At 45.9% G+C, this 27430-nt stretch overlaps 2 protein-coding genes across 5 annotated transcripts in view; one reads left to right on the forward strand and one right to left on the reverse strand.

The window, feature by feature from the left end:
* Nucleotides 1-27430, reverse strand: part of LOC107394420 (collagen alpha-1(XIV) chain) — a 260498-nt gene that overhangs the window by 94666 nt on the left and 138402 nt on the right. For all 4 annotated transcript variants that reach the window (XM_054744996.2, XM_054744994.2, XM_054744993.2 and 1 more), the window contains 5 exons: nucleotides 26409-26570; nucleotides 26138-26307; nucleotides 23226-23352; nucleotides 20643-20788; nucleotides 16282-16411 (listed from right to left, as the gene is read on the reverse strand). In XM_054744996.2, the coding sequence (XP_054600971.2) occupies nucleotides 16282-16411; nucleotides 20643-20788; nucleotides 23226-23352; nucleotides 26138-26307; nucleotides 26409-26570 (735 nt within the window). The remainder of the gene's footprint in view (nucleotides 1-16281; nucleotides 16412-20642; nucleotides 20789-23225; nucleotides 23353-26137; nucleotides 26308-26408; nucleotides 26571-27430) is intronic.
* Nucleotides 2070-6545, forward strand: LOC139064297 (uncharacterized). Its single transcript, XM_070547645.1, has 2 exons — nucleotides 2070-3779; nucleotides 3840-6545. Exon 2 carries the CDS (start codon nucleotides 4326-4328, stop codon nucleotides 6543-6545), a length of 2220 nt encoding a protein of 739 aa, XP_070403746.1. The 5' UTR covers nucleotides 2070-3779; nucleotides 3840-4325.

A 27430-nucleotide genomic window follows, 5' to 3' on the forward strand; every position in this document is an offset into this window, starting at 1 on the left:
TAGTAAGAATGATGAGGGGCTTGGAGACAGCACAGAGAAGAAAATACTCTAATCAAGGTTTCAAAACTTTAACAAATGAGAGTGAGGTGCAGAAAATAGCTGTAAACGTGGATGCTGGAAGCAGGGCTGTGCAGGGATTTTGGTAAGGCAGACAGCTGGTTTTGTCTGAGGGCGAGAAAATTAAGAAAAAAAAATCCGGGACGTGACTTGAGCTTGGTGCAGCTGTGCTGGAAGAGCTAACCAACTACAATCAAACATTGTGCAAATGAAAAGTAAATATAACCCAGCAGCTGATTCCACTGATTAGAAAATGTTCAAGTAGGGAGCAAAAGCCAATCAGGGGAAATAACTGCTGTAATGTTTGGGTTAGAAAGCCGTTTCCGCCTTCTTCTAAAGAACATTAATCAGCAAAGTAAGAGATCTCTGTGCAGAGACACGTGTCCTGAATGAGGCGCTTGGTTTCATCCCAAGCCAGCAGCTGAATCTAAATGTTTTGTGAGTTTAGAGGTGGGAATGACAGCGATTTATAACCCCGGGGTTGTAAAAATATAAGAGTTTTCAAAATAAAACTGTGTCAACAGTTCATAAAACAGTCCTGTACTTTATGTTTAAATAGATTTTATTTTACGGCTCAGTAACGAGTTGGGACCTGCTTTGTAAGACTGTTTGGCATCAACCTTTCAAATGAAAACAAACACCTTATGTTTATGTCATATATGGGGCTGAAACGATTCCTCGAGTACCTCGAATAATTCGAGTACAAAAAAATCCTCGAGTCAAATTCTCTGCCTCGAAGCTTCGTTTAATTCATGTTTAATTAATTCATGACTTTGCAATCGCCCGTGGTCACGTTTCACCCGGACCGAAATAAGCGACGCACATACACACTGCACTGAATGCACACGCGAGTAGCGAACGCAACTTAACTTTCTTTTAAGCCATGGCGGACAACGTGGACCCCGGTGGTAGGGCTGTTGCGAAGCCTCGATGACGTCGACTGCTCGATTCTAAAAATTTGTCGACGTCAGATCCGGTAGTCGACGCACCGCGCCCACTTGTTGCATCCCCAAGAGTTTGTAAATAGAGGAGGAATCAGCCTGTTTTTCCTCTAGTTCGCCCTCTTCTCCACCTTCACTAACATCTCCACCAAATACCGAAGACCCGGAACAACGTTTTCCCGCTACTAGATTCCTTTCCTGTTTTGCCCGCCCTCGTCTCCCGGCAACGGACAACAACTTCCGGGGTCAAATGCGCTGCTCCGTCTCTATCGCAGATGTAGAAAATCACCGGGAGCGCTTCTCCCTTCATTAAGGAGCTTCTTTCAGACATTAGGAGAGCTGTTTTGGTGGTAGCAGTCTCTCCTCCGTGCTGGTCTGTTTGCCGCTGGGTGTTTTTGGTTTATTCAAACTTGGTAACTTTAACTTAACGTTGGTAAAGCTACTGTTAGCATTTTCGCTAACAGCTTCTTGCGTTTGGATAAGCTGTTACGTTTTGGTGTAGAGTTCATCTGTTTTGTTCCCTTTTATTACATTTAGAGTGTTGTGGGTTTTCGGTTTAGTTTAAAATATCACCTTGAGTTTGGTTTAACCGCCCAGTTTAGAGTTGGACCTTTGGAGATGCTTATTTTGGTCCAGAACCCTGTAATCTTTGCCCAGTGTGACATTCCTAGTTATTTGTACGTTTGTTTTAATTCCCCACAGGCAGAATTAGTTTTATTATTCCCAACCTGTGGATGGAAAGATTTATGTTTTTTTGTTGTTGTAAATAAACCTGATCATCATTTTAACTTTTAAATCCCGTTATTGTCCCTTCCTTTTTGCACAGGAGCCAAACTCCCCAGGAAGAGTCGTAACACCACTCGCCTCACGCACATAAGTGACCAAAACAAAGCAGTATGGAGACACTCCGTCTCCAACCACCTCTCAGGCAGCAGCCTGCTTTCCCACGTTCTACATGTGACCAGAATATAACCAAACACAACACAATAAAAGCAGTGTTATACAAAATGGAAGGCCTGTAGTGTTTATTCTCTTACAGTAACAATTTATCAATTTTTTTGAGGAATTTATTAGAGATTTTTTTTGGTTTTTATTAACTGTTGTTGAGGGTCTGACCTCATGAGGAAATTACTATGCAGTGATTTTCTCCAAAATGACTGTGCTTAAATTGCTCTGGAAAGCAAATAATCACATCAGCGCCAAGAAACTTCATTTCCCATGATGCTTTGCACACGGAAGCATTGTGATGACGTCACCGCCTAGTACCAGAAACACGTTCTGCGCATGTGCGGGAAGCCGTGGAGTTTTCCCGCAAACTAAGACCATAAATCTTCAGCAGAGACAAAGAAACCTCGTTCTTTTGCCCAGGATACCTGGCGGTGAGGACACGCTTGTCGAACGCTCCGACTTCTTTGAGCACGCGGAAGCTCTAAGAGCCAAGTTGAGCCCACGGGACCGCTGATCTGCTCGTTTCTGCTCCCCTCCAGCTGATGTTTGAGGACACAGAACCCGCGGAGGGAAACAACAACTCCATCCAGCTCTCAGAAACGCTGTAAGTTATAACTCAGCACAGAAAGAAACTTTGTTGTCTCTGTCCAGCCCGTGGAGAAACACTCGTGAACGCCAAACAACGGAGAAAGCATCAAACCGACGGATGACGCCGGAAACTGCGGAGAAAAACGGAGAACCGTCAAGTCATAACAGCGGGGGACGCCTTGCTGCTTTGGTGATCAGGAAACTCATTCTTTTCTCTCCTTTTCTTCTCCCGTTTCCTCTATAGTCTCAAATAAGCAATAAACCGCGTCTATTGCTTAAAAAGTAGCTTCGTGTTTTCCTCTTTCGTCCCAAACACGTCCGTCGGGTCATTTTGAAAGAATAAACTGCTTATTGATCATTGTTTGGTATCTTAAAATGGTTTCTGTCATGGCCAGGCTGAAACTAAAAGATATTAATTTGTGATTAATCTTTTGTGTTGTTTCATGATCTTTTGAAATGTTTTGAGTGATTTAAGGTTAAGTTACTACTGATTCTAAGTGCTTTGGAAGTTAAAGTGCAAGTTGCCACCCACACTTTAGCCAGACAAAGGGGTCAGCCATCTTGTATTCAAGACTCCATTTTGAATCCATACACACGCACACACACACACATACACACTACTCCTTTGTGAGAACAAAGGACCCCATTCATACATCCTCCATCACATGCAAACACATCCATCTTCAATCATATCACACGGTTATTATTCATCTATTCCACTGTTTATTCATTTGACAAATTGTTAATTAAATGTTATAAAATTCAGATTTTTGTGTCCAGTAGCTTTGTTGTGTCGAAGAGAAGTCTCTGCTCCAAGGATTCTACGAACTTCAAGAAAGACTGATAAGAGTTTTGGATTCAATTTTTCCCCGGAAAAAGGGGAATGGTGCCCCGTATATCTAAGAATATCTTAATTAATTAATAAATCAGTAAATATTTACATATTTACAGAATTTATTGAAGAATCCAAAAGTAAGTTGAAGCTTACTAATTGTTCGCTCCTAATAACCCCAACATTTTATTGGTGCAGCCCGCGTGAGGCTTGGATACACAGAGATTTCTATCCGGCACAAACAAACAAATAAATCCAAAGAGCTTGAATTAAAAATAATCCGTTGTTCAGCCTTGAACCAGCAACAGAGTGGTGCTGATTTCGCTGAGCAGGAAGCTGCATCGAACTCTCACCAGTAACTCAGTGCTTCTTTAAAGGTGCAACGTGTAAATTAATTCTGGTTAACCTTTTAGGTTAAAATTCAGCTTTTCCTTAAAGGTGCAACGTGTAATTAATTCTGGCTAACCTTTTAGGTTAAAATTCAGTTTTTCCTTAAAGGTGCAACGTGTAATTAATTCTGGCTAACCTTTTAGGTTAAAATTCAGTTCCTCATTAAAGGTGCAGCGTGTAAGTAATTCTGACTAACCCTTTTAGGCTAAAATTAACTGCTAATTTAGCGACTTTAACTCACAGTGGCTATTATAACTAACTGAAACCTTCACTCAAAGACTGATAACACCTTGTTTGCTAATATTCTGAAGGAATAACTAGCATATTTAACACTGCAAGTGTTGTAAGACGTTGCTACGGCAACGCACCAGCTTTTGCTAAAATACTGAAAGGAATAGTATTTTAAGCGTCAGTCACGGCATTCCGTGCAATCTTAAAACGCTAAAACCTGTGCGCACAAAGGTTAATTTAGTGTTTTTCTGCTACAAAGCTAGCAGTTGCTGCCCAAAAGGTGCAGTTTGAGCTATCTGCAGAAGCTCTACTAGGCTATTTTTGGTTCGGTTGTTAAAATGGAGGGACAGAGTAGTGACCTGACCAACTCCCAGCAACCAGGTGGCGCTGCGGCCCACGACTATGAACCTGGCCTACTTTCTGGACAATTATTGTCCAAACTGGTCGCGGTTGCTCGAGAACCCGACTACCCTTCTAGGGATTTCACTGAAGAACAGCGTAGCGACGAGCTAGAAGCTGTAATTGATCAAATAGAAAACCCGGATGGTACAAAACCAATCCAGGTTCACTTAGCTAAGTTAGCCCTGATCCTCTATCAGAGAGGACTCCAACGTGGTCAGAAGATCATGAACCTCCAGAGTATGCTAGCTGAAAAACAGCGAAATGGAAGGCTGATCGAGGAAGACGACACCCGCACCGATTCTGGGGAAGATGGGGAGGAGACCCCGCCCCCTTCTGCTGATGACAACAGACAGTGGGAAGGGGGGGAACACCGTGACTCTGAGGCTGAGCCAGAGTGCTCTCCCACACCGGTACGAAAGCAAGCCGGCAAAGCCAACCAGGGTCCGCCCAGGACGATCGCCAAAGACCAATTGGTTCCCTCCACCCAAGGTAGCGAGGGACCGCCGTCCCGCCGTAAAGGTAGGCTACCTCCTGATACGGCTCCATACGATAATCAACAGTATGTGGTGTGGGACTCTCTGGACGGACGCACGCCGCAGGGGAGAGATGAAGCTTATCTGTCCCAACCTTCGGCCCCGTTCCCTACACACACTATAGGGCATTCAGGACCATCTAGGGGCCGAGGGCAGTTCGCCCTCGAACCCCAGGTTGGACCACCACCCTCATCTTCACGGCCTTCTCAATCAGTGAGAAGTCGACCAGCTGAGCGGCACCTCTATTTAGACCGCTCCCCCAGTCCACGAAGGGTGCAAGGTGCCGATTGGGGTTATGCACCCCAAGCTGCACCTCAACCATCCACCCATCCTAGCTACTCCGGTATTCGGCATGCCGATAACCAGCTGCAGGACAAAGCATCATACGCCAGTCCGTACCCGGACAAAGCGTATTACGCAGAAGCCCCAGTTGAAAGACGCAGGCTGCACTACGCAGACGTGCTCCGGGAGGAGGACCTCCCAAGACACCCACGTGACGTGCCAGCAGCCCGCCACAACATGCCGGACCCTGATTTGGGCCCCAGGAGTCAACATTGGGAGCCCAGAGCACACCAGCGATATCCAGCGCCCTCTGAGACAGACCGTGGGTCAGCGTCAGAGGATGACGCGCCGTACCGTGAGTCAGGGCTCCGTGTACGTCAAATTGAATCGCTAGCTAAAGACATAGAACGCTTTGATCCTAACACCAATGAATCCAACGTCGACGATTATCTCAGGGAGATAGAACGTTGTCTGCTTGATCTTCCAGCACCCTCTTCAAGGGAAAAGCTCAAGCTAATTTGGAAAACCACATCTAGAACGGTGCACGGTTTCATGGAAACTCTACCACCTGACATTCGTGATCGGTACTCCTCGCTCTGCCGAGCGTTGAGGGATGAATACGCCACGTATGCAGACTCTGCGTCAGCTACAATGGGGGCCTTCTCCATCAAACACGGGAGAAACGAACCCCCAAGAGAGTATTATCGCCGACTCAAAAGTGCTTATTTCCAAGGTCGAAACGGCCCTGGGCTCGAGGAAGACCCTGCCTTCAGATCCCTGTTCATTCACAACCTGCACGAGTGTGTTCGATCCGAAGTCTCAATGTATTGTCGGATGAAGAAACTGACAACTCAGGAGATTAGGAGATACGCTCAACAGGCTTGGGAAGCCGGCGGAAAGCCCCAAAAGCCTGACGCACATCACCGCGTCATGCACCTAGCTCCTGACGCCGAGCCGTGTTTGGAGCTTGAAGGCACAGAAGCTCCACCCACTAAGCCAAAATCTGCTAAACCTAGACCTGTTAAACCGCGAGAGCAGTCCCAATCTCCTCAACAGGGGAAGGGGGGTGCTGATTGGCTGCCTAGGTCTGGACAATCAGACAGGAAGTGGCCCAACCAAAACCAACGGCAAGCAGGTCGGAACAGTGGAAGGTTTAAGGAGCGCCGCCCACAGGTAGGTCCCGAACACGAGTCCGCAGGTGAGTACTTGACCAAAGCCGACGTCCAGGAGATGTTTCAGCAGTTTCTAGCTAAACAGAAGGAACAGCTGAGATCTGCAGAAGAAACCCCTGCACCAAAGTCGTCTTCTAAGAAGCCAGACCCAGAGCCAACGTCCGCATGACTAGGCGTGGCTCAACCCCCCAGCGTGGCCAGGACCTACCTGATCAGCTGGGGGAACACTACTGGTAGATCACAGGAGTCTCCTGAAATCTACCCCCCAGAGAAACCAGATACTAAATTTCTGAAGTTCCTCGGTGACTTAACAAACCATGATCATGCTCGCCGTTTGTACTGTAGCACCAACGTAGGTGGGTGCATACAGGTTGATGCTCTGCTGGATACCGGCTCAGAAATCACCCTGATGTGCTCCACACTGTTCCATCGCGTGTCTGACACCATGCGGTCGCTCGGGAAACCAGTCCAGGTAGAACCCTGTGACCTGAAAATCACCAGCTACACCCAGACCCGGGAGTGTATCACTCACCGGGCGTGGCTGGACATCACCTTCCAAGACATGACTCTGGTTCACCCGTTTTATGTCTGCCAGCTAGACACTGAACCACTTCTCGTTGGTCAGGACCTGCTTGAACGTCTAGCTCCCCTCATCGACTGCCAGAAGGGTCAACTGTGGGCCCAGGTGGACACACCTAAGCCCTGGAACCCAGATAGCAGCCGACCATCCTCCATTCTTGAAGTCAGCATAAGTGAGCCGCAAAACCCTTGTTCCAAGGTCATGCCCCTCCCTACGGCTCCCACAGACGATGTCCGCCTGCAAAGGCATGAAACCGCTCCTGGAACTCCGTTCCGCACACATTCATCTTTTCTCTGCTCGCTGAAGAACGTCAGCCTGCAGCCATATGCACCACACATAGTTGGTGGTCTTACCATCAACTGCACCCACATCTCAGATGCTCGCCTTGCTCTTTGGTCTGAAAAGTCAGCCATCAGCCAGCAGACGTTTGAACACCTGCGTCAGAAGGACCCCCTTCTGGTCAGCGTGACACGTAGCCATCGGCTCTTGTCACCTACTTGGCCGCAGAGGCTCCTGAAAGCGCCAGAGGTCTGCTCTCTGACTATCCAACTTGGAGCAAGACAGCTCACACATACATTCAGCATCATACCACAGCTTGATCCACCTGCACTCATCGGAGCAGATCTGCTGGTTCGACTCGGTGCCCAGCTGGACACTTGCAATCAAGTCCTTTGGGCCCGAGCCACACCTTCCTCTGAGCCTCGCTCAGAAGGCCGTGAACACTTGCTGTCCGGACAGACCATTCCACAGGCCTGCCGTGCAGTGGTTGAGGCCAGCACGGTTCTGCCCCCACTGGTCAAAGGAGTGCCTGTTCGTCTGACTCTGATGAAGCATCAGAAGCTGCCAGGCACACAGGCCTTCTTCCAGCCATCACCGCACTTCTTGGAGCTCAACTTAGCCGTCTGTGGCACGCCACTCTTGGAGCTGAACAATCGTTCTGCGTACTTGTTGGTCGAAAATCCGACCCAGAGTCCTATCCACCTGCCGGCAGGAAAGCCCTTGGGCATGCTGATAGATAGCTCATTCCATGACTTCGAACTTTCAGTCCCCGTGATCGGACAACTTCCGTTGTTCTTGAACGACAGACAGGTTGGTGTAGACACATTCAGTACTTTCCCTTCACAAATGATTACCATCAAGCGGCATGAAGCCCTTCCTGAGGAACCTATTTGCAGTGCAACCTTAGATACTGACTGCGGTCAGTGTCTAACGGTTTTTGCAATAAATACTCAACCCTCTGAGTCACCGGTTGAAAGCCCGGAACATCAGAGACCCTCCTCCTCTGAACCTTATGACGGCTTCGAGGCCGAAGTCAGCCAGCAGCTTGACAAAGCGGATGCGCTGGAGTCAGAGGAGCAGAGAGCAGAGCTTAGAAGCCTGTTCTACGAGTTTCAGTCCGTCTTATCCAGGGACTCCCTGGACTGTGGACTCACAAACCTGCATACGGTTCGCATTCCAACGAACCCGAATGCCCCTCCTACTTTTGTACGTCAGTACAAGATTCCCCTCGCTGCTTATGAGTCGATCCAGGAGATCCTCGATCAGCTGAAGGAGAAAAACATCATCAGAGAGTGTAACTCCACTTACAACTCTCCCATCTGGCCGGTTCTGAAACCGACTGGGAAATGGCGTCTCACCATAGACTATCGTGCACTGAACAAACAGGTACCTCTCTCCAGGTGGCCTATGATCCATTTAGATCAAGAGCTAGCCAGAGTCAGAGATGCTCGTTTCTTCTCTACGGTTGACGTAGCCAACGGCTTCTGGACCATGAAGGTTGAGCCGGCGGACCAGTATAAACTGGCTTTCTCCTTTGGAAATCGCCAATATACTTGGAACCGCTGCCCCTTTGGCTACTCTAACTCACCTGCAGAGTTCAACATCTTCCTCCACAAAGCCATGTCAGATGCTGCTTCCAGAGGGAACCTCATATATGTCGATGACATCTTGATGAGGAGTCGAACCTTCGAGGAGCACCTGGCCGAACTCCGTCACGTGCTGCAACAGCTCGCTGACGCCGGAGCTAAATTGGCGATTCTCAAGGGACAGTGGTGTCGAACCAAAGTGGAGTATGTTGGACTGCTGGTTGGCCCTAATGGAGTCGAGCCCCAAGCGGGACGCATTAGAGCCATTCAGGACATCAAAGCCCCAGCTAATCTGACTGAACTCAGGAGCTTCCTCTGAGTCTGCAACTACTCCAGACAGTTCATTGAGGAGTACGCTGAAACAGCGAGGCCCCTCACTGAGCTGCTTCGGAACGACACACCTTTCGTGTGGGACAGACCCCAAGAACTCTCCTTCCAGTTCCTAAAACAGAAGTTGGCGTCCGCACCCTGTCTGGCTTACCCAGACAAGGATAAAGAGTTCTACATAGAGGCTACTTTCTCCTCTCACTGCCTGAGCGCTGCTTTGAAGCAGAAACACGATCAGGACATGAGAGTTGTGGCATACGCCAGCAAGCCTCTGAGCAAGGTGGAACTCCAGTTCTCAGACTGCGAGAGAGCTCTCCTCTCTACAGTCTGGGCCGTCGAACGCTTTCGTAGTTACATCGGTGGACAGAAAGTGATCATTGAAACGTGTCATCAGCCCGTCACCTTCCTAAACAGCCAGCGTCTGCGCGAAGGAAGAGTGTCAAACAGCCGCATTGCGACGTGGATGATGGTGCTCCAAGGATACAACATTGAGGTCAAGTATGGTCAGAACACCAAGCTAGCGCTAGGACAAGGGCTAGCTGGCTGCCAGCACTGTGACTCTGACTCCGTCGTGGGCCCCCTGGACACACCTGCCGCAGTCTACCCAACCGCATACAATCATCGCTACTTTGATGAGAATGTTTGCCAAGGGCTTCCGAAAGTTTACACTGACGGATGTGCCTATCTTCACGAAGGCCAGCTCCGTGCTGGGGTTGGAGTCGTTTGGGTGGACTGTGACACTAAGCAACCAAATCACTACCGGTTGGGCCAAAAGTCTAGTCAGTACGCTGAAATTGCTGCAGTGTTGATAACCCTCCAGCAGGCGGCAGCCTTGGACATCACTCAAATCGTCCTTTGCTCAGATTCAAACTACGCTAGACACAGCTTCATTTCTCACTTCCCCATGTGGAAGGAGAACCACATGAAAAACGCCAGGAACAGAGATGTGAAACACTCGGAGTTATTCCTAGCGTGTGATCTGCTCACCACTGAGAAAGGCATAATGGTCTACTGGAAAAAGGTCAAAGGTCACTCCAGGACCATAGGTCCAGAGAAAGATGGTAATGACGAAGCTGACCGCCTTGCTAATCTCGGTGCTGACCAGGGAACCTGCTGGGAATTCAAAGACGAGTGGCTTCCACCCAAGGCCGTTCACGAGGTCTGTACGATTACTCGTCGCCATGCTAAACAGGCAGACGAACCTCAGAACATTGGGGTACCCGTGTTTCTAGGCAGACAACCACAGGACGCGGACCTAGTCACCATGCAGGAACAAGATCCTGACCTGAAGCTCATCCGCGAGCTTCTCCAAAAGGGCCCGATGTCTAAACAACCATCACCACCTATTGGTGCAAGCCGAGATTTGGTAACCCTGCATCGTCAACTCGCGCACCTGAAACTACAAAACGATTTGTTAGTTTACATGCGTGACGATCACAGCCCGCCGCGCTGGGTTGTTCCACTTGACCACAGAGGAGTCATGCTTGCCTACGCCCACGACACTCCGGTTGGAGGTCACCGCGGAGCAAAAGCTACCCTCGCGTCACTGACAGAAGTAGCATATTGGCCGTCGATGTCCAAGGACGTACACAGCTATGTCCAAGGCTGCCTCGTCTGTGCCCAGTTTCAACCCTCCCAGCCGCTTGCTAGAGCACCACTGCAACGCAGGGGAATAACCTTCCCTTGGTCCCACCTGCAGATCGACTGGGTTGGACCGGTTCCCAAATCGGCAAGAGGAAACAAATATATGCTAACTGTAACTTGCAGTTTCACAAAGTGGGTGGAATGCCTTCCAGCGCCAAACGATACAGCCGTCACAACCGCTGTACTGCTGATTAACCACGTTTTCAGTTGATGGGGACTTCCACTCTGCATTGACTCTGACCGAGGAACTCATTTCACATCCAGTGTAATGACGTCCCTGTTTGAACTTCTGGGAGTGGAAGTGAGATTCCACCTTCCCTATCACCCACAGTCATCCGGACAGGTCGAACGGATGAACCGCACGGTCGTCTCTATGCTCAAAAAGTACGTCTGCTCCACTGGGAAGGACTGGGACGTCAAGCTCCCTCTGGTCCTGATGGCCATACGGTCCACTCCACAGCGATCCACGGGGGTTACGCCCTTTGAGATGATGACCGGCAGACTGATGACTCTACCACTGCACCTCCTGTATCACCCAGAGGATGTCAGTGTTGCCACTGCCTATACCGCTAATCAGTATGTGGCAGACTTGAAAACACACCTCAGAGCTACGTTCGCGCACGCTCAGAAGAAACTGGAGACCAACGTAGAAGGCGCTAAAGCCTACTACGACCAAAAGACAACCAGCCGCGAATACGAGGTGGGTGACAAAGTATTCTACTTTCGGTTCGCCCAACCGGCACGCAAAGCTAAGAAGTTCCTGCCCCGCTGGTCAGGACCATTTGAGATCGTGGCAAAACTCTCTCCAGTTGCATACAGGTTACGCATCACCAAAGCGAGACAGGAGCCTGTCTACAAATGGGTGCATGCAAACCAAATCAAACCCTACGTCAAACCATCCCTGCGGGTACAGAGACCAGACTCCCCGCAGGAGGTAGACGTAGTCTCTACATAGTTCTATGCATGGAAATGGAAAGGGGGGGAAAGTGCACGTTTAACCCACTAACATGTACTAACCGACAAAGAACCAGGCCCCCCCCCGCCGTCACTTTCACTAACCAAGAGAAACTCCTTCCTAGACCGCTAACAGGATGTACCTACTAAAACCTTACAGAGTACTCTGGTACTTATACTAGGCTCTGATTAATGAATCTCTACGTGCAATCAAGACTTTGTCTGAAACCATACATCAGGATATTGTGTACACACGAGTGGTGAGAGATTTGATGCAGGACCTGCTCAGGGAAGTAAGTTCCACGCTGGACAGCTTGGTTGAAAGTCGTATTTCCCCGTACTTGGTACCACTGGACCTGCTCAAAGTTAGCTTGACAGCTGCTACCCCTCTACTGTGCACCTTTCACAAATCCACCTAGCGTACAGCCTAGGTAGTGCAATTCCCATTCACGTTGATGCAGAAAATTAGAACTCGGTTTCCTGTTACATGTTCCCATAATTGTGACACCTCACATCTATAGGTTTAAGTCGATGCTGAACATTGGTATTTGAAAGGACGGTAGGCATTTCCACTTTGAACTAGAAACCTGACACTCCATCACCTCAACCTCGAACAGCATGATTCGGAGATTGAGATCATGGACGCTTTCCAGGGTTATAACTTTACCATCGATTTAGAAATTGACCAACAATTACTGATTGAAGGAACCAAATTTGCTGAGTTCACACAAAACCCGCGTGAACTTACTTTGACGCCCAAGACGCTACATTGACACAGATTATACGACTTTAATCTGCACATTGGTCGCCCTGGGGATGGAATGGCTCATCACGGCCGTGATAGCTTATTCCGCCTACAGGCGTGTTAATAAACTCCAAGATAAGATGCACTTGCTCACCTACGGTGTGCCTCGTAACCGCATTCGGGGAGACTCCAAGCGTTAATGTACCACACCTGTCTAAAGGGGGTGAGCAACGTTTTTTTTATTATTTTGTAACCCTAAGAGTAGTTCTCATTTTAGTCTACCTCACATATTTATCTGAGTGTTGCATTATGTCACATTCTTTATAAGCTACACACTGAATGTATGACCTAAGAATGTATTTTATGAGACCTCAAGGTTGCTATGAATTTTCTTGGATGTTATATGTTACATGTTTTTTTTTTTGGGTTTTCTGTATTTTTGTTTCTTACTTGGTCACATATTAACTAGTGGTTATGTGCCGGCCCAGCTCAGTCTGTCAATGACTCTGTCTGACGCACCAGCACATTGTAGTACCTCTTAGTTTTATGGTCCTTGTTTTAGCCCAAAGACTGTCCTGATCCACCCTTTGGACCAAAAAGGGGGGAATCTTGGGACCACATAGGTCAATGCGCGTTTGCGAACTATGGACCTCGTACATCACCGCGTGCTCCATAAACTGAACTGTATGGCCGGCGGTGAGATGCCTTTGTGTCCACTCGTGGAGTTAACCGCCCACCGACCTTCCTCCTTCTACACTACTACCTCTCGCATGGACGACATCATCATTGCGTACCACCTGCGTGAGTGGCTTCTTCTCGTTATGCGCGTTGGGGACTATCCCGTTTCCTATCCTCTTTGTGCCTGACCAGGATCAAAGACCAAAGGCGCCAGGATCCAAGACAAAGACCAAAGACAAAGGCGTCCAAGGAGACCAACGTCCTAAGGGACAAACCCACCTGTGCTTCCGACAATCAAGTCGACCTACGTTCATGAGGAACAAACCCATATGTGCTTCCGACGATCGAGCTTTGGGCGCGATCCCCGAAACCAAAAGGGGGAATGTTGAGGGTCTGACCTCATGAGGAAATTACTATGCAGTGATTTTCTCCAAAATGACTGTGCTTAAATTGCTCTGGAAAGCAAATAATCACATCAGCGCCAAGAAACTTCATTTCCCATGATGCTTTGCACACGGAAGCATTGTGATGACGTCACCGCCTAGTACCAGAAACACGTTCTGCGCATGTGCGGGAAGCCGTGGAGTTTTCCCGCAAACTAAGACCATAAATCTTCAGCAGAGACAAAGAAACCTCGTTCTTTTGCCCAGGATACCTGGCGGTGAGGACACGCTTGTCGAACGCTCCGACTTCTTTGAGCACGCGGAAGCTCTAAGAGCCAAGTTGAGCCCACGGGACCGCTGATCTGCTCGTTTCTGCTCCCCTCCAGCTGATGTTTGAGGACACAGAACCCGCGGAGGGAAACAACAACTCCATCCAGCTCTCAGAAACGCTGTAAGTTATAACTCAGCACAGAAAGAAACTTTGTTGTCTCTGTCCAGCCCGTGGAGAAACACTCGTGAACGCCAAACAACGGAGAAAGCATCAAACCGACGGATGACGCCGGAAACTGCGGAGAAAAACGGAGAACCGTCAAGTCATAACAGCGGGGGACGCCTTGCTGCTTTGGTGATCAGGAAACTCATTCTTTTCTCTCCTTTTCTTCTCCCGTTTCCTCTATAGTCTCAAATAAGCAATAAACCGCGTCTATTGCTTAAAAAGTAGCTTCGTGTTTTCCTCTTTCGTCCCAAACACGTCCGTCGGGTCATTTTGAAAGAATAAACTGCTTATTGATCATTGTTTGGTATCTTAAAATGGTTTCTGTCATGGCCAGGCTGAAACTAAAAGATATTAATTTGTGATTAATCTTTTGTGTTGTTTCATGATCTTTTGAAATGTTTTGAGTGATTTAAGGTTAAGTTACTACTGATTCTAAGTGCTTTGGAAGTTAAAGTGCAAGTTGCCACCCACACTTTAGCCAGACAAAGGGGTCAGCCATCTTGTATTCAAGACTCCATTTTGAATCCATACACACGCACACACACACACACACACACATACACACTACTCCTTTGTGAGAACAAAGGACCCCATTCATACATCCTCCATCACATGCAAACACATCCATCTTCAATCATATCACACGGTTATTATTCATCTATTCCACTGTTTATTCATTTGACAAATTGTTAATTAAATGTTATAAAATTCAGATTTTTGTGTCCAGTAGCTTTGTTGTGTCGAAGAGAAGTCTCTGCTCCAAGGATTCTACGAACTTCAAGAAAGACTGATAAGAGTTTTGGATTCAATTTTTCCCCGGAAAAAGGGGAATGGTGCCCCGTATATCTAAGAATATCTTAATTAATTAATAAATCAGTAAATATTTACATATTTACAGAATTTATTGAAGAATCCAAAAGTAAGTTGAAGCTTACTAATTGTTCGCTCCTAATAACCCCAACACTGTGCAATAGAAAAATAATCATTAGATTAATTGTCTATATAGTCATTAGAATAGTCGACTATTCGATAAAATAATCGTCAGAATAATCGTTTTAAAAATAATCGTTTACCCCCAGCCCTACCCGGTGGAGTGCGAAAAAGACACAAAATGTCAAAGGTGTGGGACCGTTTTTCCCGTCGTAAGGCGGAAAACGTAGTCCAGTGTAAATACTGTAAAATGGATTTAGCCTACCACACCATATTCCTCGATGCTGCAACCTGACCAGGAAACATCCACATGTAAATGTCACTTCTGCAAGCGAACTCGGAGCCTCTACAAGATAATGCATTTTAACCTGTATTTCTATATGTTCTGCAGACACTGTGCGACTTTTTCATTTGTAGCACTCAGTTTCAGCTCACACCGTACGTCTGGTAGCAACACGTCGGACTTAAAATGTGCTAAAAATAGCAGTTTTTACAACACGTCGGACTTTTTATTGTGTTGTTATTGATGTCCGTTGTCCCTCGGGATTGCTGCAGGAGGACACGGGTGTTTATGAGTGGCGGAGGAAAATGAAAGAAAGTACATAAATGTTTTGTCATCAGTATAATTTGACATAACCACGGCAAACATGCTTTCGACAATCCTTGTTAGTGTGAGACAAAAAAAGTGTAGAAATTAAAACGGACTTGTGTTAATAGGGAAACAGCTGGCGAGCCATGTTTGCGCATGCGCCGTGAGCGGTTCTGGTGCTGTTTGGGCCGCAGCCGCTCGCATCTGTTTACTGTGAAGTAAAGTTGAAGTGCTGAAGTTTTGAAAACTAATTTTGAATAAAACTTGAATAACTGGCAATTGCTTTCTCATTTCAAGAGGTCTTTCATATTTTATAACATGCTATTTGATATAATGGTTTAAAAACGCAAAAGTGTAATTTATTAGAGTACTCGATTAATCGATAAAAGATTCGACAGAGTACTCGATTACAAAAATATTCGATAGCTGCAGCCCTAGTCATATATGACCCATAAAAGCAATGACATGCTCACATTCTTTAACAGGAGTTGCACTTGCAATGTCTGAATTATTAATCTGATTCTGTTGCATGATTAGAACGATAACCTTGTTGTTGTTACATGGTTTTGCTGATTAAATCTCACCCATCCTGCAATAAATTTAAAGCTCCTGACATGGAAACAAGTTAATTCTTGCCCTGGCTCCTTTAAATGTGAAACATTTAATTCCCCTGATATCATCTTAACATGTTTCAGTCGCTAGAATGAGACTCACATGTTGTCTGCTGGCTGGTCATGGGGTCACTGGCCTCCTCTCCATACATAGCGTAAACGGTTACCGTGTACTCTGTCGCTGGTGTGAGCCCCTCCAGCTCCACCTCAGTCACAGAGTCTGCCACCTTCACCTGTAAATGTAAACATGCAAAACATCAATGTGCTCTTCTATTAAACCAAAGGCCATTTTTTTAGGCTTTTAATTACCTGTTAACATAAATGATAAATGACCCGCACTTGTATAGCGTCTCTCAGAGTAAGGACTCCAAAGCACTTTACACGACAGTGTATCATTCATCCATTCACACACACATTCACACGCTGATGGTGATGAGCTACGATGTAGCCACAGCTGCCCTGGGGTGCACTGACGGAAATATTTAACCAGAAGGCTACATGGCATCAGATTAAAGCAAACTGAGCATCAGAGTGGACAACTACTGGTTGTTGCTGTCAGATAGGTTGGTCCAGGTATTTCAGAAACTGCTGAGTGTCAGCGGGTTGTGGTGCGGAGGTTTACGGACAAACAAGGAGGTAAGTATCCGTGGAATATTCGGGTGGGGGGAGATGTGGACAAATAAGGAAGAGGACAAGGACAGCGAGTTTTGGATACAACTGTTCAGTCAAAGTCTGGATATTCCCAGGACATCCCAGGATGAGAAAGGGTCTCCAATATTCTTCTCTGTTGTTTTCCTCACCCAAGCAGTAGCTTAGACTAGCATTAACAGTAGCTCAGGTTAATGTTAGCAGTAGCTTGGCCTGGCAATAGAAGTAAATTGAGCTATTGTTAGCAGTAGGTTGGGCTACCCTTAGCAATAGCTCGAGCTAGCGTTAGCGGGAGGTCGGGCTCGGGGTACCCTTAGCAATAGCTCAAGCTAGTGTTAGCAGTAGGCTGGGCTACCCTTAGCAATAGCAGTAGGTCGGGCTATACCCTTAGCGATAGCTTGAGCTAGCGTTAGCAGTAGGTCGGGCTACCCTTAGCAATAGCTCAAGCTAGCGTTAGCAGTAGGTCGGGCTACCCTTAGCAATAGCTCAAGCTAGCATTAGCAGTAGGTCGGGCTACCCTTAGCAATAGCTTGAGCTAGCATTAGCAGTAGATTGGGGTTCCCCTAGCAATAGTTTGAGCTAGCATTAGCAGTAGGTTGGGCTACCCTTAGTAATAGCTTGAGTTAGCATTAGTAGTAGGTCGGGCTACCCTTAGCAATAGCTTGAGCTAGCATTAGCAGTAGGTCAGGCTACCCTTAACAATAGCTCGAGCTAGCTGTCGTATTTTTCACAAACTCCTCCTCCTGACCACCCCCTACCGAACCAACAGGCAGAGCACTACACTACCCAGCATCCCCATCACCGGCGTGGCTCGACGACATCATCACGCCGACTCTATTTACAGAAGTGCTGCCGCTGAGACATCACTCAGTCATCGTTCATGCCAGACATCGACCCGAGTTCTCAGGCTCACCAGCCCTCAAACCAGGAAAGAGATCTTTCCTCGCTGCCTACCACCAGTAAGTCAGCTTCCTTGTTTATCCGGAACTGCCGCTCAGTCTCGGCTCTTTCCGAGCGCTGCGTCGCCGTTCCCAGATTAAAGCCGCATGCTCTGTTCAACCCAATGCTAGCCAATCCGCGTCTGGGTCACACAGCCACGCTACAAGCAACCTCCGCTACACTTCAGCTCAGCCAATCTCACCTGACAGTATTAGGTCGGGCTACTCTTAGCAACAGCTCGAGCTAGCATTTGCAGTCGCTCAGGTTAGCGTTGTTCTGCGGTAAGCATTACCACAACTAAAGTTTATAAACTCCCAACATGGACGTGGGCTGGGACAAGCAAATTAAGATGGTGTGTTTGTGTTAAACCAGCTTTTCTCTGTAGCCATTTCAACAATACTAATTTACACAGATCAGTGACGAAACAGGTTTTTGGGTTTGCTACACTAGACACCCTAAGTTGCCTGAATTCAACAACTAATATAAGGTAAAAAGGGTTTCAAATTACTACTTTAACTCATTAACTGCCATTGATGACTAAAGTCATCTTTTTTTTATGGGGTAGGCATTGGAATGAGCCCCCGCACTGTGATTCTAAACATCACGTCTCTAAAGCTGATCTTCATCCGCTTATGTCACACATCACGTGATCAGGAAGCAGAAAATCCATGAATTAGGAGATCGTTTTGGGCCACTGATGTGAAAAAAAAAAACGTGAACCGGAAAAGCTACTGAAGCTCACAATTGGACAACAGATTATGAAAGAACGGATAACGCTAGAAACACACGGATTCATCCTGTTGTAAGAAGTGAGTCTACTCTTTGTTTTGGCATCTAGATGATCACAGAGCACAATGTTCAGTGACTCTTCAAAAACCAGTAAAAACACTCAAAAATGCTGGCAGTCGAGCTTTCTGATCAGGAAACGGCTGGCAGTGAATGAGTTAAGGAGAATGGTTTAAAAAAAGAAAACACCCGGTAAGATTCAGTTGTCTAGATGAAACCGCCTTGTTGATGTCAGGGGTCAGGGGAGTATGGGCAGACTGGGTCAAAAAGGGAAAAGTAGCTCAAATAACCACTTGTTACAGCTAAGGTCTGCAGAATGCTATCTCTGGTGAACTTAGCAGCAGCTGTTTTACTAAAACGAAAACAAAATCCTGCTCTGATGCGTCGTATATCATCTGCAACAGTCAGAAGGTCAGGGTGGATTTTGGAGGAAGCAACATGAAAGTATGGATCTACCTGCCAGTTCTAAAGCGAGACAACTTTTCTGTTACGATCATTTTGTGCTTTTTTTATTTCTTTTATGGGATAAAAATAGTCATTGCCTCTGTCCGTGGCATCTTCCTCTCTCTGTTTCCATCTGTTGTGTACTACCGTTAGCTCTGTCTGGACAAACTGGCCCTGGATCGAACTGCGCTCTTCCCAAATGGCCTTGCAAATGGAACCCACGTGAGCCGAATGCAGTCAAGCTCAGGCCGTGACATTACAGCCCCGGAGCCAAAGACATCTTTGCTGCTGGAAAGCATCCATCCTGACTTTGAATCCCTTCTTCAACTGTTTTTGTTACTTTCTACCTGCAGGGGAGCAAGAAGGCAGGTATAATGAGGTCTAATGGGAAGGGAAACGGAGCGCTGGCTGTGCCTTTTACACCTCTCTTCCTCCTCTTTCATAAACGAATCACCGTTAATAACTTGCACGCAGCTCCATGTTTTAATAACTCTGTCGGTGTTCGGTTTTGTATGTGAATGTCTGGAAATAGCTTTTTTTAATGTGTCAGTCTGGTTTTGTTTTTTCTTTTTTTTTAAATGATGCAATGTGGTCATATTTGCCTTCATCTCAAATGTTATATTGTACTTATAATAAATGTGAATGCAAACATCTGTTTATTGCTCTTAGTTGAATTTGACAATTTTATATCTAGTTATCCTCCTCACAGGTGGTAAAACAGGTGACCTGGTCAATTAGAAAAAAAAACTGGAAAAAAACCCACAACTGCCTATTTCCATTTCTAACCATTGTGGATGTTAGCTTCCTGCAAGATAATATTTTTACTTGGCGGGCGACGGTGGCTCAGGAGTTAAGCTCTCGTCCCTGTAATGGGAAGGTTGCAGGTTCGAGTCGCTGTCGTTGTGTCCTTGGGTAAGACACTTAACCCTCGTTGCCTGCTGGTGGTGGTCGGAGGGACCGGTGGCGCCAGTGCTCGGCAGCTTCGCCTCTGTCAGTGCGCCCCAGGGCAGCTGTGGCTTCATCGTAGCTCATCCCCACCAGCGTGTGAATGTGTGTGTGAATGGGTGAATGACTGATTGTGTTGTATAGTGCCTTGGGGGGTTCCAGGACTCTAGAAGGTGCTATATCAAATACAGACCATTTACCATTTACCTCTTATATAATTAGTGTGAATCGGGGACTTTTCCTTTTAAACAAGTTAAATATCAACAAAACCACACATCCCCCTACAACTGGTTTCTCTTATATTGCTGATATGTTGGATTCTAAAACAATAGTTGAGAAACTGCTGGTATGGAGAGAACATCTCTGTTATTAAGACACTGGTAAAAATAATGTTTACTTTATGTTCATGATGTCTCACTAATCACAGTTAGCCATGTGCAATGGCGCTGCACGCCAACAGGCAGGGCAGGCAGTTGCCGGGGGCCAAGAGGGGCCCCCAGAGAGCCAACAAACTCAACAAAACCGCAAAATAGTGAGACAGTGAATAAACTGTGATTTGACAAACACTCCCTGTTGGACTCATTTCCTTTATGACACCTTCCACGGCAACCCCCCAGCCCAACAAATGCTGCAGCTGGGCCAACACCTTTTGGATCCCCACCAGAAGAACTTCATCTTTTAGAAGCTGCACAAACTTCTTACCTCCTTCTCATCTCCAGGTTCTTCCTCCGTCAGCGGCGCGTACAGAATCATATACCCCGTAGCTCCGACAGCGGTCTTCCACCGGACCATCATTGTGCTGTGAGTGATGTCGTACAGCTCCAGGTCGTTCACCATGGGCAGGGCCACTGCACAAACATTCAGACCAATTCTACTACAAGAAGACGTATTTTTGTTGATAATGAAATATAATCTGGAAAATTATATAATTATATCATGATACAATCCAGAATAAATTACTATAAATCAGATTTTATTTAGAAACTTAACACTAAAGTTGTTAAACTAGTAACCAAAAATTCATAAATGCATATTTTTAAAACTTTAGGAGATTCCCTCCAAAATCAGCCCCCATTAAGGACATTTTTATGCTACAAATAACCACTAGCTTTGTTTTAAGGCTGGTATTCATCCTCCAGGAGGGAGGAATCTGTCATCGGTGAATGAGGACAGAAAATCCTTCCTGGCTCTGGCTCAGTGTACAGCTATCACTACAGACCCTCAGGCTACGCTTTCAGAATTAGAGCCAGCCACAGGCTACCTGTCAGTGTGTAAAACCACGACTGGAATACATAACAGATCCCCTGAGCTGCTGTTTTGGCTCAGATCTGGAGTTTTGTGTTATCGTGTGTCACATATCGATCACCGGGTTTGTAATTAAGAGTCACGAACAGACCATGTGTCTCTTCGAGGGATAAACGACAATTCAAGTCCATTTTAAATTTTGTTGTTTCGAGTTTCCTGTCCCACGGAAAACCCGTGATGTATTAAGCTCAAGTGATTGTTTATTACAAAAGCCCCATGCAATTAGAATGGAGCGCCGCTCAGCATTAGCCAATGGCGTCCACTTACGTACCGATGTCAATCACAGAGCATGCATGAGTGTCTCTCATTTATTTATTTCTCATGTCTTATGGTCAAGTAAGTCTTACACACACGCGCACATATATAAACAGCAAATCATAAGACTACATCCATCCATCCATCCATTTTCAACCACACATTCGGAGTCGGGTTGCGGGAACAGCAGCCTAAGCTGAGAGGCCAGACTTCCCTCTCCCCAGGTAATTGGGCCAGCTCCTCCGGGGGAATCCCAAGGCCATAGGTGAGGGAAGGAACGTAGATTTATCAGTAAATCGAGAGCTTTGCCTTCCGGCTCAGTTCTCTCTTCGACGTGACAGATCGCCCGCATCACTGCAGACACAGCACCGATCCGCCTATCAATCTCACCTATGGCCACGAGCTTTGGGTAGTGAACAAAAGAATGAGATTGCGGTTACAAGCGGCCAAAATTAGTTTTCTCAGCAGCGTGGCTGGATTCTCCCTTAGAGATAGGGGGAGAAGCTTGGCCATCCGGGAGGGGCTCGGAGTAGACCCGCTGCTCCGCCACGTCGAGAGGAGCCAGTTGAGGTGGCTCGAGCATCTGGTCAGGATGCCTCCTGGACGCCTCCCTGGTGAGGTTTTCTGGGCACGTCCAATTGGGAGGAGACCCAAGGGAAGACCCAGAACATGCTGGAGGGACTATTGGGCCATTCCCATCTGTACCGGGTCGGCCCGGGCCGGGTAGCCCCAGTCGGCCCCAGCCTGGCCCGGTTGATTTCACACATCCTTGCCTTAAGCCCATGTGGGCTGATTCTACCCACCAATCAGAGGCTTGCTCTAATGGAAGGTGTGAATTTGCTGTCAGCAGTGGGTGTGTTGGCCCTGGTCGGCCTGAAGCAGACCCCCTCGAGAAGAGGGCTGAGAATGAGCCTTGGTTGGCCCGGAAAAATACCAGGCCACCCAGATATGTAAACAACCTACGCTACCCGGCCCGGGCCGACCCGGTACAGATGGGAATGGCCCATATGTCTCTCAGATGGACAGGGAACGCCTTGGGATTCCCCCGGAGGAGCTGGCCCAAGTAGCTGGTAAGAGGGAAGTCTGGGCCTCTCTGCTTAAGCTGCTGCCCCCGTGACCCGACTCCAGATAATCGGCTGAAAATAGATGGATGGATTTATTAAAACGCATTTAATAGTGGCAGAAGGGTTCGTCGTAGTGGCAAAATTATGACCCTTTTGGCTTTCCACCCCACACATCTTCCTGTTTCTCTCACCGCCACGGGTCACTGGATCACTAAAACCGTTCACGCTGCTGACTATAGGCAGGTTCTCAATCTCTTGTGTGTCATAGTCATTCATGCTTTTCTTGGGTGTAAAGTGCTTTAGATAACATCTGTACTCCTTTCCTAGTGTGGCGATAGCAAACACCACTTTAAAGTTAGAGAAGAGTGGTGATTGGCTGTGACGGATGTATTCTCCGTCTGGTTTCCTGCACCAGTCTCTGGTGTGTGTACCCAACCATCACCGTGAAAGACAGATTCCTTTTTTCCTCCTCTGCAAGGTAAACACCAGCCGTTGACATTCTGGTCAGCTATTGGAGCACATTTCAGACATTTTAAACATTGTTCTAAAATAAAAGATTTCATGCATAAGCAATAAGAAATGATTGCTGTGCTTGGATGTAGAAAACAAAGGATTGACACAAATAATGAAAGGTTAATGCTTATGGCGTGTTTCAACTTACACGTGGTGGCGCTTCCTCTCAGAGCCTCACTGGCAGAGCTGCGATAGACGGCAAACACGGCCACCTGATACTCTGTCAGGGAGTTGAGGTAGTCCAGCTCAACACTGTTCACCGTGCCCGGGACCACCTGGACGACAAGCAGCATGTCTACTTCAGCCGAGCGCTCAGACATACTCAAATGTAGTCCTTTTACCTGTAGGAAATCTACTAAAGCCATTTCATGGGTTAATTCTCACCCCAGGATAATAAACAGCGAGGAAATGAAGTTAAACTTCAAAATTTGAATATACAATCTTAGTTTAAGGTGCAACTTAATATTAACTTTTCTTTCTTTTTTTTTTTTTTTTTAAGAAAAACAACGTCAAAAGTGTTTTTTGTTTCATCTTCATCTGCATATGACAAGATCTAAAACACAGCACATGTGGCTGGAGGCGCTGGCTTTTCTCCAGAGAGATTTAAATAGAGTAACTATGTCAGATTAGTGTTAGAACTCCTCACGGGGGAAAACAGGCTTTTAAATAACATCAAAGTGAAACTACATTAAAGAAAAGGCAAGGGGACAAAGTCAAAGAATTACAGTGACGCACCACTGAATACTAAGTTTAGAGACTCGCAACGGTTTGAATCTACTCGAAAATACAGGTTGGATCCTGCTGGATGACGTCAAATATTACTTTCTTTTATTTTTGTATGGTGATGCTTTAGTTGTTCATTCCTCTTCCAAATAATCCCTGACAACCAACGACTTTATGATTCCCAGATGACCAATTCTTCCCAGTTATCATGCAGATGCCTCTGAGAAAACAAATAGCAGCACTGATCCTCTGCGTTTGAATTTAAATCTGCCATCGCTATTGGCCAAGTGGTACCCTAGAACGTTAGCTGGTACCACATGATGTCACAGTGTCGTTGTGAGCCTGTGTGTGTGTGTGTGTTTGTTAGCGACTCCGCCCTCTCGGTCTGCTGGCAACAGCATTTGTTGCATTTTTCAAACAGGAAGTGGGAGCGGAGTAAAACTCTGGTAGGGGGTGACTTGCACTTTAAAGAGCAAAAGGCTCTGGACCTCTCTCCCCCTGAGCTGAGATCAGTGGACTCAGTGGTCTCCTTTAAAAAGCAGCTGAAAACTCACTTGTTCAGGCTTTGGTGTGACCTTCATCACCCTCTCCTTGTTCTGCTCTCCCCACCTATTCCACCTTCCTCAGGATCCACTAATTTCCCTCTCTCCTATTCACTCTCTCTCTTTCTTTACATTTTAATCACAACTGTCTATTCTTTCCTCATTTTAAATATATTTTTAATCATTTTCTAAACTCTTTTTTTATATTTTTACATTTTTTGTTGTTGTGAAGCGCCTCATGATTTTTATCTTGAGAGGCGCTACAGAGAAGATCTTTTCTTCTTCTTTATTGTCTCACAGAGCACCGTAAAAAACAGCACTTCATCTGGTCACTGAGCACCATATTCTACATCACACAGCTGCTTACGTCCTCTGAATGGATAAAATTGTGATACACTTTGACGGAATAAATGCTTTTAATATTATCAATACTGTGGACTTTTTGATGCTGATCAGTGACATCACTCACTGCCAAAGCAGTCTCAATATGCAGACGTCTGTGCAAAGTTCTGAAAGAGCTGAATTTGATCCAATCCAATTTATTTATAAAGCACTAACAAAAAACGACGTGCGCCAAAGGGCTGTACAATAAAATCATTTAGGAAAGAAAGAGATAACACAAATTCTAGCAACCTTGTAAATGTCGTAGTGAAAACCAACCACTTCAATGGAAGGCCACAGAAAAAAGGTGACATTTAAACAAAGTAGGGGAGTCTGCCTTTGAATGGAGACACAAAAGCTGAGAGAACTAGGACATCCTATCTCCTGGTCAACTTCCCCATCCCAGGACCCACCCTGGAGTACCGGTGTCGGTACCAGATCTGCTCGGGCAGCCAAATCGGCTCGGGGTCCTACGTTTGCCAAATACATCACAGTAGATGATTGGCTAACCATAACACTTACAGCAGTTATGGTACCACGTCTGTAAAAGTTACGCTAGCTTGTTGACAATAAAGATTTTGCTTGGTCAACACGATTTAACAGTTGTAGTCCTAGCAGTTGTAGTCCTGTAGTCCAACAATCAACACTTTTCAGAGAAAATGTGTTTGAATTTCCAAAGAAAATAAAATGATAAACGGTGACCCCAAATGGCTTCACATATAAGAACTGTTGTCCTTTTTGTCAGTCTGATGTTGGTTTTATGTCATTTCACATTCTTTACAAAACACAGATAATATGGTGCTTTATTAACAAATTACAATTATAAAGAAAACCTTTAGGTGGTAAATAACAAGAATGGCTTTCCAAAACTTATGAGTGAAAGCCAAGTGGATTTGCCGTATGTGATGTCATCAGCAGGCGCAGGACCCCGAGCAGACCTGGTACAGACACCAGTAATGGAAATAGGGCTATTGATGTTTTATCTCCACAATTATCACAAGCCAGGGGGAGTTCTGCCATGTGGTGGAGTTGCTGATGCTAACTGTTAGCTTCTGCTAGTCAAGACGTTATCTTCTTCAATTCTGGAGGACAAACCAACTACAGCCTTCCTCGGTCGGACAAGTCCGTGAAAGCCAATTTGACGATGCTATGTGCTAACGTCACTGGCTGTTTTATTCGGAGCGTTTTCCACATTTATTTTCTGTTGGCGGCTAATGCAGGAAATACGGAAGTCTATTTTCAAGTTTAGCCTGCATGTTCAACTAAGAGCGACGGATCCTTTTTCAAAAATAAAAAGAAAGAGTTTTCTAAGTGAAATTTCTCTTTAAAGCTCCAAAGCTGCCCATCTTAGACTCACAATTTAAAAAGTTTACTAAGTCGAAGTAAAGCTAACGAAAAGTCTGAACTTGGAAACCTTTTCTTCTGGTCGTCCTCCACTGGCAGGATAGTAGACCACGCGGTACTTCTCCACATTGCCTGATGCGTGGGTCCACGTCACACGGAAACTGCGAGCTGTGATCTCAGAGGTCACAAGGTCACGGGGAGGAGCTATGGAGGTGGGAGGTGGGGCAGGCTCTCCTCCTCCTGCACAATACCAATGTCAAAAAACAAAATACGTCATCGTTCCCGCTTTATCGTCTTTCTTAAAAATGTAAATTAAACGTGGCCGTTTTCCAGAGTGAAACCTTTTATCTGTTTGTCGAGCTGATCCACTCGTTCACAGACCGTCTTGGTGAGCCCTTCTACTATGTCACTCATCACACTGAAGTCAGCAACGTTGTAGACGTGGGTTGCCTCCGGAGGAGAGGCGATGGACTTCAGCTCATTCTCGTCAGCATTTTTCACACCTGGAGGAAGAAGAGAGGAGATGAAGAGGAGAAAATTCAGACTGGCAAGGCGAAAACACATGAAAGGTGTCCGAGATGGGTTTCTGATGATGCAACACGTAGACCGATGTAGACACCATTTCATTTACTTTTACAGAAAATATATGACTCAAAGTGGGCTCTGTAGCAGAACGTATGCAACTTTTACTTAAATCTAAATGTTTTGAACTATTTGCTGTAAGAAACTAAAAATGTAGCATTGACTGTTCCAATTCGTTTGAGTGGGTTTCTGTGATGTGTTCGATCGGCAGAATGCAGGACTGAAAATCAGTTTGATGAATTTGGGAAAGAAAGATATAAAAGATGAATGAAGCTAAATAAATGAGGGATCTGAAATGAGAATTTACCAAAAACGATTCACATATGTGTAATTCCTGTTCGGCAAACGCTGTGCATGTGTCAGAAAAATGTACAAAACCCAGGAAAAAAGTCCCTGCTGCACAGAGAGACTTCAAATCAGTCAGATTATTTGCATTTCAAGCTTCGATGTATATTCTTTCCTAGAAGTTATGTGATTAAATGCAACATATTTGTTTTGTTTCTTATATCCTAAATCCTGCACTTTTGTTAGGTGCACATTTTAATTTAACCCTAACCTTTAATTGAATTTAGCCTAGATGTTTTTTCAATTCTTAATTGAAAATTGAAAAAAGATTATTGATATCGTTATACAAATTTTACAAATAAATAATATTTTATTACATAATATCTACTATGAAAATATGTTTTAATTTTAAATAGTTTTACAAGTTTATCATAAAAAATTAAAAATAATACAATTAAAAAATACCAGTAAAAAATGGACTAGTTGACCACAAAAT

This window comes from Nothobranchius furzeri, chromosome 19 (genome assembly GCF_043380555.1).
Source record: "Nothobranchius furzeri strain GRZ-AD chromosome 19, NfurGRZ-RIMD1, whole genome shotgun sequence".
In the NCBI taxonomy this organism is placed as follows: domain Eukaryota; kingdom Metazoa; phylum Chordata; class Actinopteri; order Cyprinodontiformes; family Nothobranchiidae; genus Nothobranchius; species Nothobranchius furzeri.

Bases quoted from the DNA above. Each gene is read 5' to 3' on its own strand.
- LOC139064297 (XM_070547645.1), top strand. From the start codon at position 4,326: ATGGAGGGACAGAGTAGTGACCTGACCAACTCCCAGCAACCAGGTGGC.